Source organism: Labrus bergylta, chromosome 13 (assembly GCF_963930695.1).
Source record: "Labrus bergylta chromosome 13, fLabBer1.1, whole genome shotgun sequence".
Classification (NCBI taxonomy): domain Eukaryota; kingdom Metazoa; phylum Chordata; class Actinopteri; order Labriformes; family Labridae; genus Labrus; species Labrus bergylta.
The window spans coordinates 17,538,248-17,552,372 of record NC_089207.1 but is presented as its reverse complement, the minus strand read 5'-3'; the positions used below and the strand labels follow the sequence as shown (position 1 = coordinate 17,552,372).

The 14,125-nt window shown below is 39.9% G+C and overlaps 1 protein-coding gene across 1 annotated transcript in view; it reads left to right on the top strand.

Moving 5' to 3' along the window:
* Positions 1–1,972: 1,972 nt before the first annotated feature.
* The window catches only part of col5a2a (collagen, type V, alpha 2a), a 45,736-nt gene continuing 33,583 nt past the window's right edge, over positions 1,973–14,125 (top strand). The window contains exon 1 of the mRNA XM_065962616.1: positions 1,973–2,243. Coding sequence (XP_065818688.1) covers positions 2,153–2,243 — 91 coding nt within the window. The 5' untranslated portion in view covers positions 1,973–2,152. The remainder of the gene's footprint in view (positions 2,244–14,125) is intronic.

Sequence of the window (14,125 nt, the reverse complement as noted above, 5' to 3'; positions counted from 1 at the left end):
CATGCACACTGTTTGATGGGAAGCCAATCACCTGATGCTTTTAGCACCACAGCTGTTTCCTGTCATTTGGTTCAGGGTTAGTTTTGTGTGGCAAAGCTTTGGGGAAGACTTGGTGTCATTTTAATACGATCAGTAAAAGTATTTGATAGTGATTTTCAAGATTTCGATATCTATTGAACACTGTTTTTTTAAATTACATTGTAGAGAAGTTTTTTCTAAAATAACAATTCATGGATAAAAACAAGGTGTGAACAGATGCGGTATGCCATAACATCATTAGTGTGGTCTCTTTTTAAACATTTTTAACAAAAACTTATTATACATGAAAATACGAATACAAGAATATAAGAAAGACCAAAATGTGTGACTGCTGAATAAAAGAGAAAAAAAAAACAATCTTTTTGGAGAATCCTTCTGGTTTTTGGTCCCTCAAATGTGTGTCATTTCCCCAAACACAAATCAATAGCTTATTTTATATGCTGCTTAATTGACTTGGGACTAATGAAGTGCAGCAGATTCCTTCATGTCTTTTGGGGGGAGAGAATCCTGTATTATTAAAAGATTCTCATTTTTTTTAAAAAGACTCACATTTGATCTATAAACTTGATAAATCCCTGGCTTTTGGATGTGCATGGTATGTTGTGAGTCAAAATTGATGGAAATGACTGAATGTGTTTCAGCTGTTTTCACACATGCATTCCTGAAAGTTTCTAGAAAATTTGAGGACAGCCTGTCCCTGAGTTGCTTATTCACACATGTCCCCCATGACAGCTTGAAGTTTTCCCTATTTTGCTGGAGAAGGAAATGGCTTTAAGGAGACAAAGATGTTGCGTATTATAAGATGTATTCACATTATCAACAGGAGTGGAAAAAATACTGGTGAGCAGAAAAAAGTATAAAGCAGCTTTACAACATGTATGAAGATTGCACAAAGCTGTAGCTGTGTCCCCACATCAGCTCACCATGACTCCACATCAAAAGTTGAACAGGAAAAAGTCTGGGTATTGTCTGGGTGAAAAATTTGGCTGTTTGCTTTCACACATGTAGCTAACCCTGAATATTTTGGGAAATTTCAGAAGTTTTGTGCATGTGTGAAAACAACAATTAAAACAGTGAACAGCAGATCCCTTCATTTTATAATACGAATAAATATTTGACCTTTGGGGAGTACATGGCATGTTTTGTCATTGCCGAAATGTGTTTCATATGTTTGTGCTGTATCTTAGGATCTGGATTAAGACTTTTAGACACATCTGCAGCCAGTGATGTTAAAAACGATACTCTGATCAAAGATGACTGTGGTATTGACACTGTGGGTAGGTTTCATGTTCTCACCTATAGGTCAAAGGTGTTGACCTCAGATTTCTCTCTAAATTTAAACTCTGGATTCCCAATCATGACCACCTACATCCCGACCACCCACAGACCCTGTCACACACAGTTTCACTTTGCGTTCGACCTCTCCTGCTGTAAGATAGTCCAACCTAAGAGAAACCTCTGATTTTATAAGCAAACACACAAACAAGCAATCTTGTATGCTACCAGTTCTCTACAGCAAACAATCCAGTTATAAACTCTATTCTTACTTGAATTGCCTTGTTTAAAAGGATTCTCTCAGCTTACTGTGTGTCCTTCTTGGTGCCCCAGAGACAGCAATAAAACAGCACTTTTTATGGTCGTGCTTAGCAACCACTTCTGAAGAGAGGCAACAATCAGTGACACCACCAAAAACCAAAAGTCATTTTTTTCCTGATCTGTTCCCTGCTATCTTTAAATGTAACTCTATTAGAGACTATTAAGACTTCTCCATTCTGAGACACAGACAGAGAGAAACACTGGAAAGTATGAGAACTTGTGAACATGGGTGTAGTTCTCCCACAGCCACTAAAGCCTATGAGAGGATGGTTATGGGAGAGGGCTGACAAAAGGGGGAGGAAAATTAGGCTCTCCAGCATTCTTCTCATTTAAAGCTGTAACTACACAAAAAAAGCACTCACGCAGTCTGGGCTGGGTCTGCTTGCTGCTTACAAGGAGGGGGACTCTTGTATTCATGGTGGTGCAGTGATAACCTGAGCATTTTTCCCCCTTTTTTTCATCTTTTTTCCCCTTTTTCTTTTTGGGCACAGGGAAGGCTCATGTCTGTCTTATAGACATGATGGGCTTCGTGCATTTAAGGACTTTCTTTTTTCTCATCGTCTCCGGGGCTCAGGTTTTGATTGTTTCATGTCAAGACGGGACCAGTGGTAAGTGAACTCCTCTGTTGTTTATTTTTACACCTAATTGCTGTTGAGTATAATGTGTGAAGAGGGCTGATGGTTGCCCTTTGAATTGTCTGAACCTTAACTTTTTACAACTTACACAGCAACTTTTCTCCTCCTGTGGTTAAATCAACTGATACAGAATGTCCTTAAGTTTGGTATTAATTAAGGAGAGAGTCACTTAAGATAAGACAGATTTGAGATTTGTTCATTTCCTGGGTTAGCTTTTTTTTAATAGCAGAGGGATCTCTGCTTGTACATGACAGCTTGATTTGTTCTTTTTGTTAAGAATTGTGGTTATTTTGTTGGATAGCTGCCTAAATGTTGAGTGTGTGCATTGTTCATGTAAGTTAGATCTCTTGCTGATAGGACTGAGACAAACATAATCTCATTATTCAAGACTGAGTCTAGCTTAGAGAAGATTTAAAAGAGATGACAGCAACACCAATGTGGATTATCTGCAATTGTCAAACAACCCGTGTATGTCAGGAAACAGTCCCGGGGACATCTGCCAGTGATTGACTGTGATGTCACCCTCAGGCACTGAATATGTGTTCAGAGGAGGGAAACCAGCACCTTTGCGGTTTTATTTTTCTCCTGCACTTTGGAACATTCATTAAGTGTTACCACAAACGTTTTTTTTTTTGTTTTTTTTTTCCCCACTCTCTTTCGGACAGCGTTGTACATCTGTTAAAAGAATTTGCGCAGCGGAGCTTGTGCGTCGGTGAGGGAACACAGACTGCATGTTAATGCGGAGCAGATGTGAGGAGACATGAGAAGCAGAGATGCTGTTGGATTCTTTGAGTCACTCGGTGTGACTGTCGGGGCTGCTCATGTCTTCAGCTGGCAACATCCACACCTGGAACACCTGAGTGCTCGTGTTTTACTTGAACTGTGCTTCCTCTGCTTTTTTTTTTTTTTTCCAGCTGAAGTGTTTGATGTGTCGTGTTGTCACAGGGACACACTGAGCTCTGGAAAGTTCACTTGATGGGCCCCTGATGGAGTGTGGAGTCAAACAGTGCAGCCAGACAGTTGTGTTTATCTTGGACAATTTTAGTTTTTCTTTTCCTTATAACATTCACACATAAAGTTCATATAAAGCAGAGACAGCCGAATGACATCATGGTACAAGTTAGAGCACCACCATGTGGTGAATAAAGTACAGGGCCTAAAACATACAGATTGTGCTTGTATAAACTACGCTAAACAAACAATCATGGTGCTGGCACTAGAGTGCAACACTTCATTTTGAGAAGACTTTATGGACATTTATGTAGTTTTTAAATACATTAAAGAAACAATATACAACTTAAGCAAGCTCTAAATGTTTCTGCTCATTTTTATGTGAATGAATGTGTGTCTAATGTGACTCAAAAGCTCTTACTGACTAATACTTGGAACTGTCTGTCCATACTCCAGCAAAGTGATCCTGCAGGCTTCTTTCCATGGAGTGGTGGGTGAGGTGATTGCATTTCGACCTAAGTCAAACAGTGGAAAGTTGATGGTTTCTGTAGACTCAGGGAAAATGTGGTTCACCAGAGCTTTTGGACGCTGTTCTCGTGTGTGTGTGTGTGTGTGTGTGTGTGTGTGTGTGTGTGTGTGTGTGTGTGTGTGTGTGTGTGTGTGTGTGTGTGTGTGTGTGTGTGTGTGTGTGTGTGTGTGTGTGTGTGTGTGTGCGTATGTGTGTGTGTGTGTGTGTGTGTGTGTGTGTGTGTGTGTTTAAGAGGGGGGAGGGGGGTCTTCCAGGGCTTGCTCCACGTGATGACCAGTGACAGGAGGCCTATTTGATGTTCAGATTTGTTGGAGTTTGTTAGCAAAGATGCTAAGTAATACGAAAGCCCTTTGGGAACTAAAGAAACATTTAACAAGTCCACACATGCAAATTAACTCCCACAGATGGCCACACAAATACAAGTCCCTGTGTTTCTTGCATTTAATTGGGGCTTTTATTTGGAAAATTGCAGCTTCAAGTTGAATGTGGTGAAATGTTGACGAAGCTACATAATTGCAAGCAGACTCATTCTCTCGGTAAAATATCAACATTATTCCTCTGAAAGATACAAAAAGAAGTCAGCAAAAGTTGAGGACATTGAGGTTGTTTTCAAAGATTCCTGAGGAGCCAGACTTTAATGGAATTTAGAAAATCATATGTAGCGCATGAAAGACCGAAAACCATGTTTAAAACAAATGTTGAAATGTTTTATTATGGAGCTCTGGATAAAAGTCATATGGCGGCACATGTGCGGAAAGTTAGCTTGCAAGAGAACACAAGTTGGCAAATGAGATCAAGGAGCAGACGTAGAGCACAGAATTGGAAAAATGGTGATGCCAGCATAAATTACCGGGATAAAACTATAGCTAAAGCCTCGATGCACAAAACCTACGGGAGAAGCAGAGGTGTTTAAATAATATTAGGAGTAAGGTTAAGGGATGTGAACATGGAACAAGTCGAAAAACCCACATAGGTTTCTGATTAAAAAACAAACAGCAGGAATCTGTGCCCATAGCTTTAACCTCAGATAGCTTAATACATCTGCATGTGTGTGTGTGTGTGTGTGTGTGTGTGTGTGTGTGTGTGTGTGTGTGTGTGTGTGTGAGCATGATCATAACTCCTCCCAGACGCTGACATAGCTGTAAAACATCTTCAAAGATACCACTTAGCACCATACATCAAAGAGACCAAACACTCAGACTAACAGTGAATTTGGTTTGTTAGTAGAGTCATCGTTGTCTCGTTGTCTCCTGGTCTCCTGGTTTTTTTAATTTTTTTTTATTTCAGACTCATTCCAAGCGAAACGCATATCTGGAAAATGTTTCCCCACTCTGAGAGAAGCACTCGAGCAGAAAGCAAAAAATCTGGTATTCCAAATCAACGCACCAACATGAGGTCACCCTGTCCTCCAAATTGCTTCCAGTTGTTGTTGCCACATCACTGACATTGCAACAAATGGGCTGTTTTCTACCAAAGCAGAAACGTCCAAACATGTGAATTCAACCAGGTCCACAGACGGCTTTGATTAGAACCACATGCTGCATTTTTCAGCTATGACTTGATTACACGCCTCTTTTCTTCCACAGTTAAGGGGGTCGGCACACCCGATTGTACAGTGTCTTAGGTTACACGTTTTGAGGAGGGTTTTTATCAGTGAAGCGTCTGAAGTGAACCTGAAATCTTTCGGTGGCACAGACGATGGAGCTGATAAGTTTTAATGCAGCTTATGCCTCTAAGGACTGCTCCATGGGAACTACTTATAAACCAAATTATTGCAGTCAGCAAATGGAGGCTTGGGGAGGGGGGATGATTTCCAGATGTTAAAATAGTGGCTTTGGATTTGGATATTATTGGGGGAAAAAAAGATTTAGCCTTAGAGATAGTTGGAACAGGAGGATGTTAAACGGCTGATGTAAGACATTATGTCTCAATATTGTTTTAGGGTGACTTGCATGGATGGATGTGGCTCTTATTGGCTCTTGTTTCGCCCAAACAGTCTCCAGTATCTTTACAGTACGCTCGAATCATCCACAGGTTCAAGTTAAAGTAACTATTCGTTCAAAGGCCTGACAATTACAGCCCCCACTGACAGGTTTCCTGCTCCCTGATTGGCACTTAGCCTCCAATCTGCCCTGTGATCCTCTCAGCCGGTCCATGTGGGAGGATGACAGGGCAGGACGTAAACACTGAATGGGCTGGGTTCCCATGTGCTGTAGCAGTTTTGGCTCATTCTAATTAAGAGTGGACCAAAAACTGCTACTGGTTCCAGTCACAAGCCTTCTCCTGAAAAATGTCTGAAGTTTTTGCGGTGAGCTGCACGTGTGGATGCAAACAGACACATTTTACACTCTGACTTATCCGGAGTTTCTCCTGCCAGCCCCCTACTACTTTTCTGCAGGAGGTCTGAGTGAACTGATGTGAGAACTCAGCAGGATATTTCATTTTTAGCGAGTTGGAGGGGATGATGACATTTAGTCCCTCATTTACCTTACCTTATACCTTATCCACCATACCTTTTTTGGGGGAAATGCAAAATAATGGAATTTCAAACATGTGATTAAAATGCCATTAAGCGCATTTAACTTTTACATTTCAGCTTTAACCGCCATTAAAAGTGTTATCAGCCTTAATGATTACTGAGCTTAACAAGCTGCCTTTTCCAAGTTCTTAATTTGGTGTTAATCACACAAAAAAAAAACAATGGCAACATATATAAAACAAGCACAACTTAGAAATTAAGACCAACATTATCTTTCCCAACAACTTAAAGTTTACATTGTCCATCCTAATATGCTACAAAAAACAAACACAACCAAAATGTTAATGTCTTTGTTTGGAGGAGGCCAGCCGCCAGTTTTCCTGTGCGAAGTGTTGATACAGCTGGTTGTCGTTATTCCAAAAGGAGGATTTTTGCCCTCTGGAGCTCATCCTCTGCAGGTTGGCAGGTCTCAGTGTAATATTACGCTCCCTCCGAGCATGTTCTCTGGCTCTCCCCTGGTGACTTTTTCAAAGGCTGCTGTAATTGGTTCAAATCCTCCAATTTCAAGTGAGGTTGTGTCCCATCTGGTAGCTTCTCTCTTGAGGCGAAGTGCTCTGGGCTGAGGTATGATTCAGCAGAATCAGATTTAAGTGGGGGTTCAGTAGATTTCTGTAAAATAAACGTGATTGTAGAGATAGAGAAGAAATAAATGCATCAGAGACCTTAAGGAAGGCTTAAAGCAGAAGCACAACTGGGTTAAAATTTGACTGCAGTTAATGAACATGTATCGTACAAATTTCTAGTAGAAGCCCTCTTCTTAAAAATTTGATCATTTAGATTCTTAAGCACTGCGCTTACTCGTTAAAATGCCACAAACTGGAGAATGTCAGCCATAATTGCAGGTTTCGGTTAGACCTAAATTCTATGTTGCAGCGAGGTTGTGTATATTACAACTACTGAGGGTGAACAAGTGGAGCTACACGGGTGATGGTGGGTGACAAGGGTTAGCAATGTGGCCTGAGTTATGTTTAGGCTTTGACAGCTTGTTGGACAGCTGATTGACTCAATGGTGAAACACCTCATATATGTGCGGCAAAAAAGCCTTCAGGTCTTGTTAAATCCAGGTGGTCTACCTGGGGAAGAGCTGATGTAGTGGATGTTATTGCTGCCGTCTTTTTAAAAACTAACCAATAACTTGTAGATAAAAGACAGAACAGTATGATTGTATCCTCGTCTTACATCAGTTCATGAAATGGTCTGTCAAACTAGATTTTAACTTTTGGAAGTACAGTTTCCTCCAACTTGAAAGTGTGTGCCTGGATGACAGCCTGTCTCTTGGTGGCACCATTTACGTGTACCGTAACTTTTATGTTTTTCTGCCTGGAAGCTCTTCCTCTTTCAACAAGGAAGCTGCAGCTCGTGCCCCATGAGAAACCAGAGGTTAAAATGATGTTTTAATTACACCCAAACTTTGATCATTTTCCAAACCAAACCAAATAATTGTTATGCCTAAATTTAGCAAAAAAAAAAAGTAGTCTGGTAACATTTTGACACATTTTGATTCTGTAGAAAAGGTCGGATTAAACCATCACTTGTCAGGGAAGCTATACAACAATGGTTCCCAATCTTTTTTCCTTGGGACCCCTCCTCGACTTCTATTCAAGTAAAGCTGTGGCTGTGTCAAAAAAGTGAAGCTGTCAAAGAGTTAAAATAGATTTGGATTGATTGATAAAAGTCCATGAGAATATGCCTTCATACTTGCTCTTACTGAAATACAAAAGTTTCCCAGTCAGTGTGATGTCATGATTTAACCACCACCACCAACACCAAAATCTCTGGTGCCTCCCAAGTTGAGTATAATGGGGGCCAGACCCCAGGTTGGGAACCAGTGTTATTAAAGTTTCGATCTTGGTCACAAACTCTTGCAGACTTTCTAGTTTTATTTAGAACATTGTCTTTTTAATTTAAGGCTTTGTTGAAGGCACAGAATATGTTTGTGCATGGCATGTACAAAGTTCTAGACCTAATTCATGACTATTTCATGGACTCATCCATGAGATCATGATTTTGCTGTTTCCAGGTTTTTGTTTGAATTCACGATCTGTGAATTTCTTTAACTTAAGAGAAAGCTGGGACCAGAGTTTCCTGACTTACAGGATATACAGATGAAGTTAAAATAAGATGATGCCTTATACAATGAATCATCCAAATGAATGTACCATAGTCCTCAGTTGTACAGGAGACTCATGTTCAGAGGGGAAAATGTTCAGTAGTGATCCAACACACATAGTGTTGGATTCTTCACTCGTGCAACATTGCCAGATCTCAACAGAAGGTATGATGTTTCTTGAAATGTCATCTTCTATTAAGCTCATCTCGTGTGCAAAGCAGATCCATGTGGTGGCTGGGAACAGCATCTAAAACGTGGCTACAGACATTTTCCAGGTCAGCAAGAAAAAGTAAGACTAAGGAGATTCTGGCGTACTTAGATACCCCCCCCCCCCCCCCCAACTAGATCATGGTCGGTTGCATCAAACTTTTCTATGTGAAAAAGGGTGCATTCTTTTAACACAATGTGAGTCTGTGCTGCCCCATACTTACTGGGCGCAACGTCCAGTCAGCGTTCCCGAACAAACACTTCTCACACAGTTAGACCAGTGACATGTGGAAATGTCTGCTTGTAGTCGGTGACTCATGGCAACAATTTAACCTCGATGATTTCACCAAACGGGTGCTGCTGTAGAGTAGAAGCGGTGGAATTTTCGAGAATGATTTAAAGACATCCTTTGATATTGTTTGCCTTTAAAGTGTCAGCAACCAGGCTTTACAAAAACAGCTACTTGGACTCTCCATCATTTCATTGACTACAATAATCTTGGGAAAGTTAGAGACTTTTAAACCAGCAGAACAACAATTCTGAATGCTGTCCTGGTAATTTATAGTCTGAGCGCTTTAAAATGGTATCCATATGACTTCAAACATGGGCTTTTTAGGTTTTTATAAATAAACTTTAGAATAAAAGCCTCATGGGTTTTCCAAAAGACACAGTATCCTGTAAAGTAAGCGTATAATTGCTGTGGTCTATAGACGTTTTGACTTCACTTTATCAGCCACATCATGTCTTACACCAACAAACACACAGGGTTCACACAGCTGCGTCGTGCATGATGCCAATATTTATTTACCTGGGTTACATTAGAGCTCTTATTATAGGCTTTGAGTCATGACTTCTATTTAATCTTTCTCTCCCTCTTGTTTCTAAGCCTTTCACTGATGGGGACTCATAATGAAAGGGATTAGCTGTAAACATTGGAACTTCATTTCATCATGATTTCATAAGTACTGGGGGGGGGGGATGAAGGGAAAGAAAAGACATAAGTAGAGAGATCAAGAGGGCTGAAGGAGAAAAGTAGGAGAGAGGATGAACAGGAATCAAGGCAGGAAAGAGGAAAAGAGCAGGGAAATAAAAAGGAAAAAAACAAAAGTTAGAAAGTAGGGAAGCCCAAGACGGTTGTTTGGTTATTAATGACAGATACATCTCTGTATTCGTATCCCCACCGCCTCTAGGAGATATTAGACTGATCCTAATCCAGCACAGGAAGTAATGTGAAAATGGAATTTTCTCTGGAAAAGTCGATTTCATTGCTGTTGTAAGCGAGCATTATGATTCAATGTCAATAAGAGACTAAAGATGAGATTGAAACATACAGCAAACAGCAAATGCCTGCCTCGTCTAAATATTGTGCACACAAAGGCAAAGCAAATGATGGCTGTTTGTGTTCAAAAGGAGACGTTAACTTTCCCCAAAGGTTGTTTTAGTTATGAAAGAATTAGAAAACGAGGTCAGCTGTGAGAAATGGAAGACAACCATGATTTTAACGTTTTTTCTCATGTTGGACTCAGCCTTTTGGGAAGACATTTCTAAGGCTCACACAGCTGCTGATGACATGCTGAATAAAGAATGCCCCTGTTACTAATGAAAGGGAGGAGTTTGAGCAAACAAACTGCAGCACATCTGCCAAGAACTAAACCTCTGCTGAAGGCAGTGCAAGAATGCTCTAAAGATGCTTGTAAAATGGTGCTTCACTGGTTTGAGCAGAGTGAGTGGGGTTTATTATTATTTATTTTTTGGTAAAGTTACCAAAAAGGACCAAGGACCCCCTCACACTTTTCTCATTAGAGACTCTCTGCAAGAGAGAGCATCAGGTTATAAGTAGATCAACTACAATTAAGTTTGGACTTAACTTTCCTGTAAATACATGAAATTAAATAAGGTCATGTGGCATCATAATTTTTCAGTCTTATCAGTCCAGTGTAGCTTCATTCAGCAACCACTGCTGATCCTCAACTAGATGAAGTTTGGCTGCAAAAGTGGGGATAATGTCTCTCTGTTTTTTTGTTTTGGACACAATTGCCTATCATTCCTATGATATGATGTGATTATAGCACCTCACCATTAAGCTCAATGCAAAGACGACCATACAAGGCAAAATAATTGTGTAAAATGTAAACCATAATTGAAGTGCTTTCCGCTTCCTTTCTTTTTTCTTCTTACTTAATCTTGTTAGCAAAGTTGCCTTTGTTGGATTGAAGAGCTTTCAAAAACAGGGTTGATAGATATTTGTTTGAACATTTTGAATATGTTTGATAAAGTTAAATAAACGTCCATGTTGGTTGTTGGGCTGGCAAAGATGTAATCTTTGAATGCAGAATGTTTTCCGTCCTCAGCATTCTGGTTTTCATCTGTGGAATCCATTTGTATACCAAGTGTTATTGAACAATGGTGTAAGCGGGCTGTGGTTGCATGAAGGAAAACAGTCTGTGGGAAAGTGAAAGAAGGCGAAGACCAAACTGGAATCTATCATACGAATGTGTGGAAATAATTTGGTCATAGAGTTCATCTCTCAATTCCCTTTTCCTTTGAAGTTTCTAAAGTTGCTTTTGGGGCTTCAATTACTCTTCAGAGGATGGAAGTTGAACCATTGGCCTAGAGGTCTGTTGTCAGTTTTAAGAAACATCGGCTTGGTACACCCAAAGTCCACTAACGATGGTCTTTGCCAACAGAGGTTAAATTGTCATCAGATGATGTACGACTGGATCCAAAAAAGACAAAGAAATAACAGAAACACTTCCTCTAAACTACTTGAAACAATTCCATTTTTATTTCCAGTTTATGGATCTGTCAACATATACTCCAAACACAAAACTGAGATAGTCCTATTGCACTGGATTGGCAGAGCATGAACGATGGAGCTTTAGTGACTTTCACAGATTTCAACCCTCTAAGGGACTCTGTGTGGCCCTTACGTTAGCAGGCTTTTGCAACCTCGCTAACATTAAGAGCATCATAACACTGACCCTCTGACCTCATCACCCCTCTCCGTCTGTCTCTGTCTCCAGCATTTACAAAAATGCAGGCTGCCATAAACTTCAAAGCCTCCATTTAGCAATAAAGAGAAAGTGGTAAATACTGTTTGTCCCCTGAGGCTTCAGCCTGAGTAATATCACCTCAGGGAGCGGCTTCTTGGTGTTGACCTGTTCTCAGGCTCAGTTATCCGGCCAGCAGAGCCACTACAGTGTTTAATCCCCAGTGTTTAAACTCTTTAAAGAAGAGTGAGTGTTCTGCAGCTAATGGGAGTCCCAGGTGGTTTGTACCTGTAGAAAGGCAATCACTGGACACTGCCCAGGCTGTTATCCCTCCGTATTTTTAGTGGAGCTCAGCAGGCTTTAACTGCTGCTGTTAGAATAATAGTGGATGTCTATCCAGGCAGAGTAGTAATAGATGTCTCCTGAAAGCCTGGAAAGCTTGTTGGGAACAGTTGATTTAGTTCACCTGGATTAAGTCATTGTTTCCATTTCTGAGATGATACCGAACCAAAGCCAACTCAAGCACATCACACAATGTTTGGAGGAAATTTTGGCCTAAACATCGGCTCAGACACTGTTTTCTTAACAGACTTGGACTCTGCTTTCTAAAAGCCTCTCCATAACATTGGCTTTGGGTTGGGATTTCAGGACTGTAACACAACTTTGTATTTGCCTTTCCTGTGAATACAATCATGTCAGATAACTTTGAGACAAGTATCTCCCAGAAGTGTTTGGCAAAAATATGGTACAGCTTTCAGCATTTAAAACCTTTTTTTGTGGCATTAAAGGGTAATACCTAAGTATTTGAATTCATGGGCACTATTTCCTTTCTGGTTTAATGGCATTTGGGGGATAATGTGCCTGATCAGTACGTCCACTAAAATTATTTGTTGTTGCTGATTGGCAGGCTCAGATTTTTTTCAGTGTCAGACAACACAAGGATGAAGATTGAATCTATTCAGTTAAAAAAAAAAGAAAAGTGGACTTGTATAGCGCTTTTCTAGTCTTCTGACTACTCAAAGCACTTTTGCATGTCACATCTACACATTCACACACTGATGCTAGATGCTGCTGTGTAAAGTAAACATCAGTATTAGCTAATCCCATTGATACACATTCACACGCTGCCGACGCAGCAGTGGGACCAATTTGGTGTTTAGTGTCTTACCAAAGGACACGTAAATCGCTTCAAGTCGTCATGATAAGGCTAATTGTAATGCAAAACAAGTAATGTCTTTGTCTACTGCTGTATTGATTTAGTTTTTTGTTTGAGATTGTGTTACTCTTTTGAATTGTTAATTGGCAGTGTTGGATCATCAGACCTCTTGTTCTGTGAGATCAAATAACTATTTTTGTCAAAGGAGTCTGGTGAGATTTGAAGTTTGATGTTTCCTGTTTAAAACATAACATCTTTCTCACAAATATCTTAATCAGGGGGAATCAATTTCATGATGTTATTTGACAGTTTGAATAAATATCTGAGTCTGTCAGTTGTAAAAATTGGCCTTGTAGTGGTCCTAAAGGTGCCTCTAGATCAGGTGCTTTTGCCTCAAAGGGTTAAGTGGAGGTCATTGCAGCTCATTTGGATTCTGTATATTTTAGGTATACTGGAACAGTTAAAAAACTATTGTACCTGTCAGTAGTAAAGGCCCTTAGTTTAAAGGGCCAATGTTAAAAACTATACTGTATAACCTTTGAAGCAATGCATTGTCTTTCCATTCAAGCCTGACAAACTCTTCAAAGATATAATGATTACTGTGAAAGTTTCAGAGGCTGTGTACCTCATGTGTCTCTCATTTAAATGAGCTGTCTAATTAAAGAAAGGAAGTAATAAAAATGAATAAATGAAGTATTGGATTTCATTAAGGGGTTTGTGCATACTCAAAAAAGATGATTGATGCCTTTTTAAGGCTTGTTGAAGGGTGGGGTGGGGGGTTGGTCACACAATGCACTATTGTGCATATTGTTCAAACAACTCATGACATCGTTGTAATTAAAGTCCCCATGAACTTGAACTTTGAGAGTATTTAACTGCATTGTCGTGACATCATTGGATAGAAACAATCTGTTGGGATGGATTTGATTGGGTCGTTAGCATCGACAAAGCTTTGTAATAGGTTGAAAATTAGTAAAAGCCTCTGAGTGCAGGATGAGTCATTAAACTTTCGAAACGTTTTAGAGGTAATGCTTTATTGAAATATATTAAGCAGATAAATAAACAAAATAAACATTTAACACTGGAATGCTGGATTTAGGCCAGGAAAATTATTGTTTTATTTCATGGGGACTTCATTTGAACTGATTGTGTTCTTGCAGCGTTTTTAAGGCATTCTGGATGTGAGCATCAGTTGAAGCTCAACATCTATTATAAACATAAATGATCTTTTGAACTTGCACTATGCTGTCAGGCTGAAAATGTAAATATTTATGGGGAACATCCGTCGCCTTAGGCGCTGCACATACAACATATGATATACTCTTGTGCAGAGGCCTCTCGGTTGCATCATTTCTCTGAGCTTTAAGAAAAAC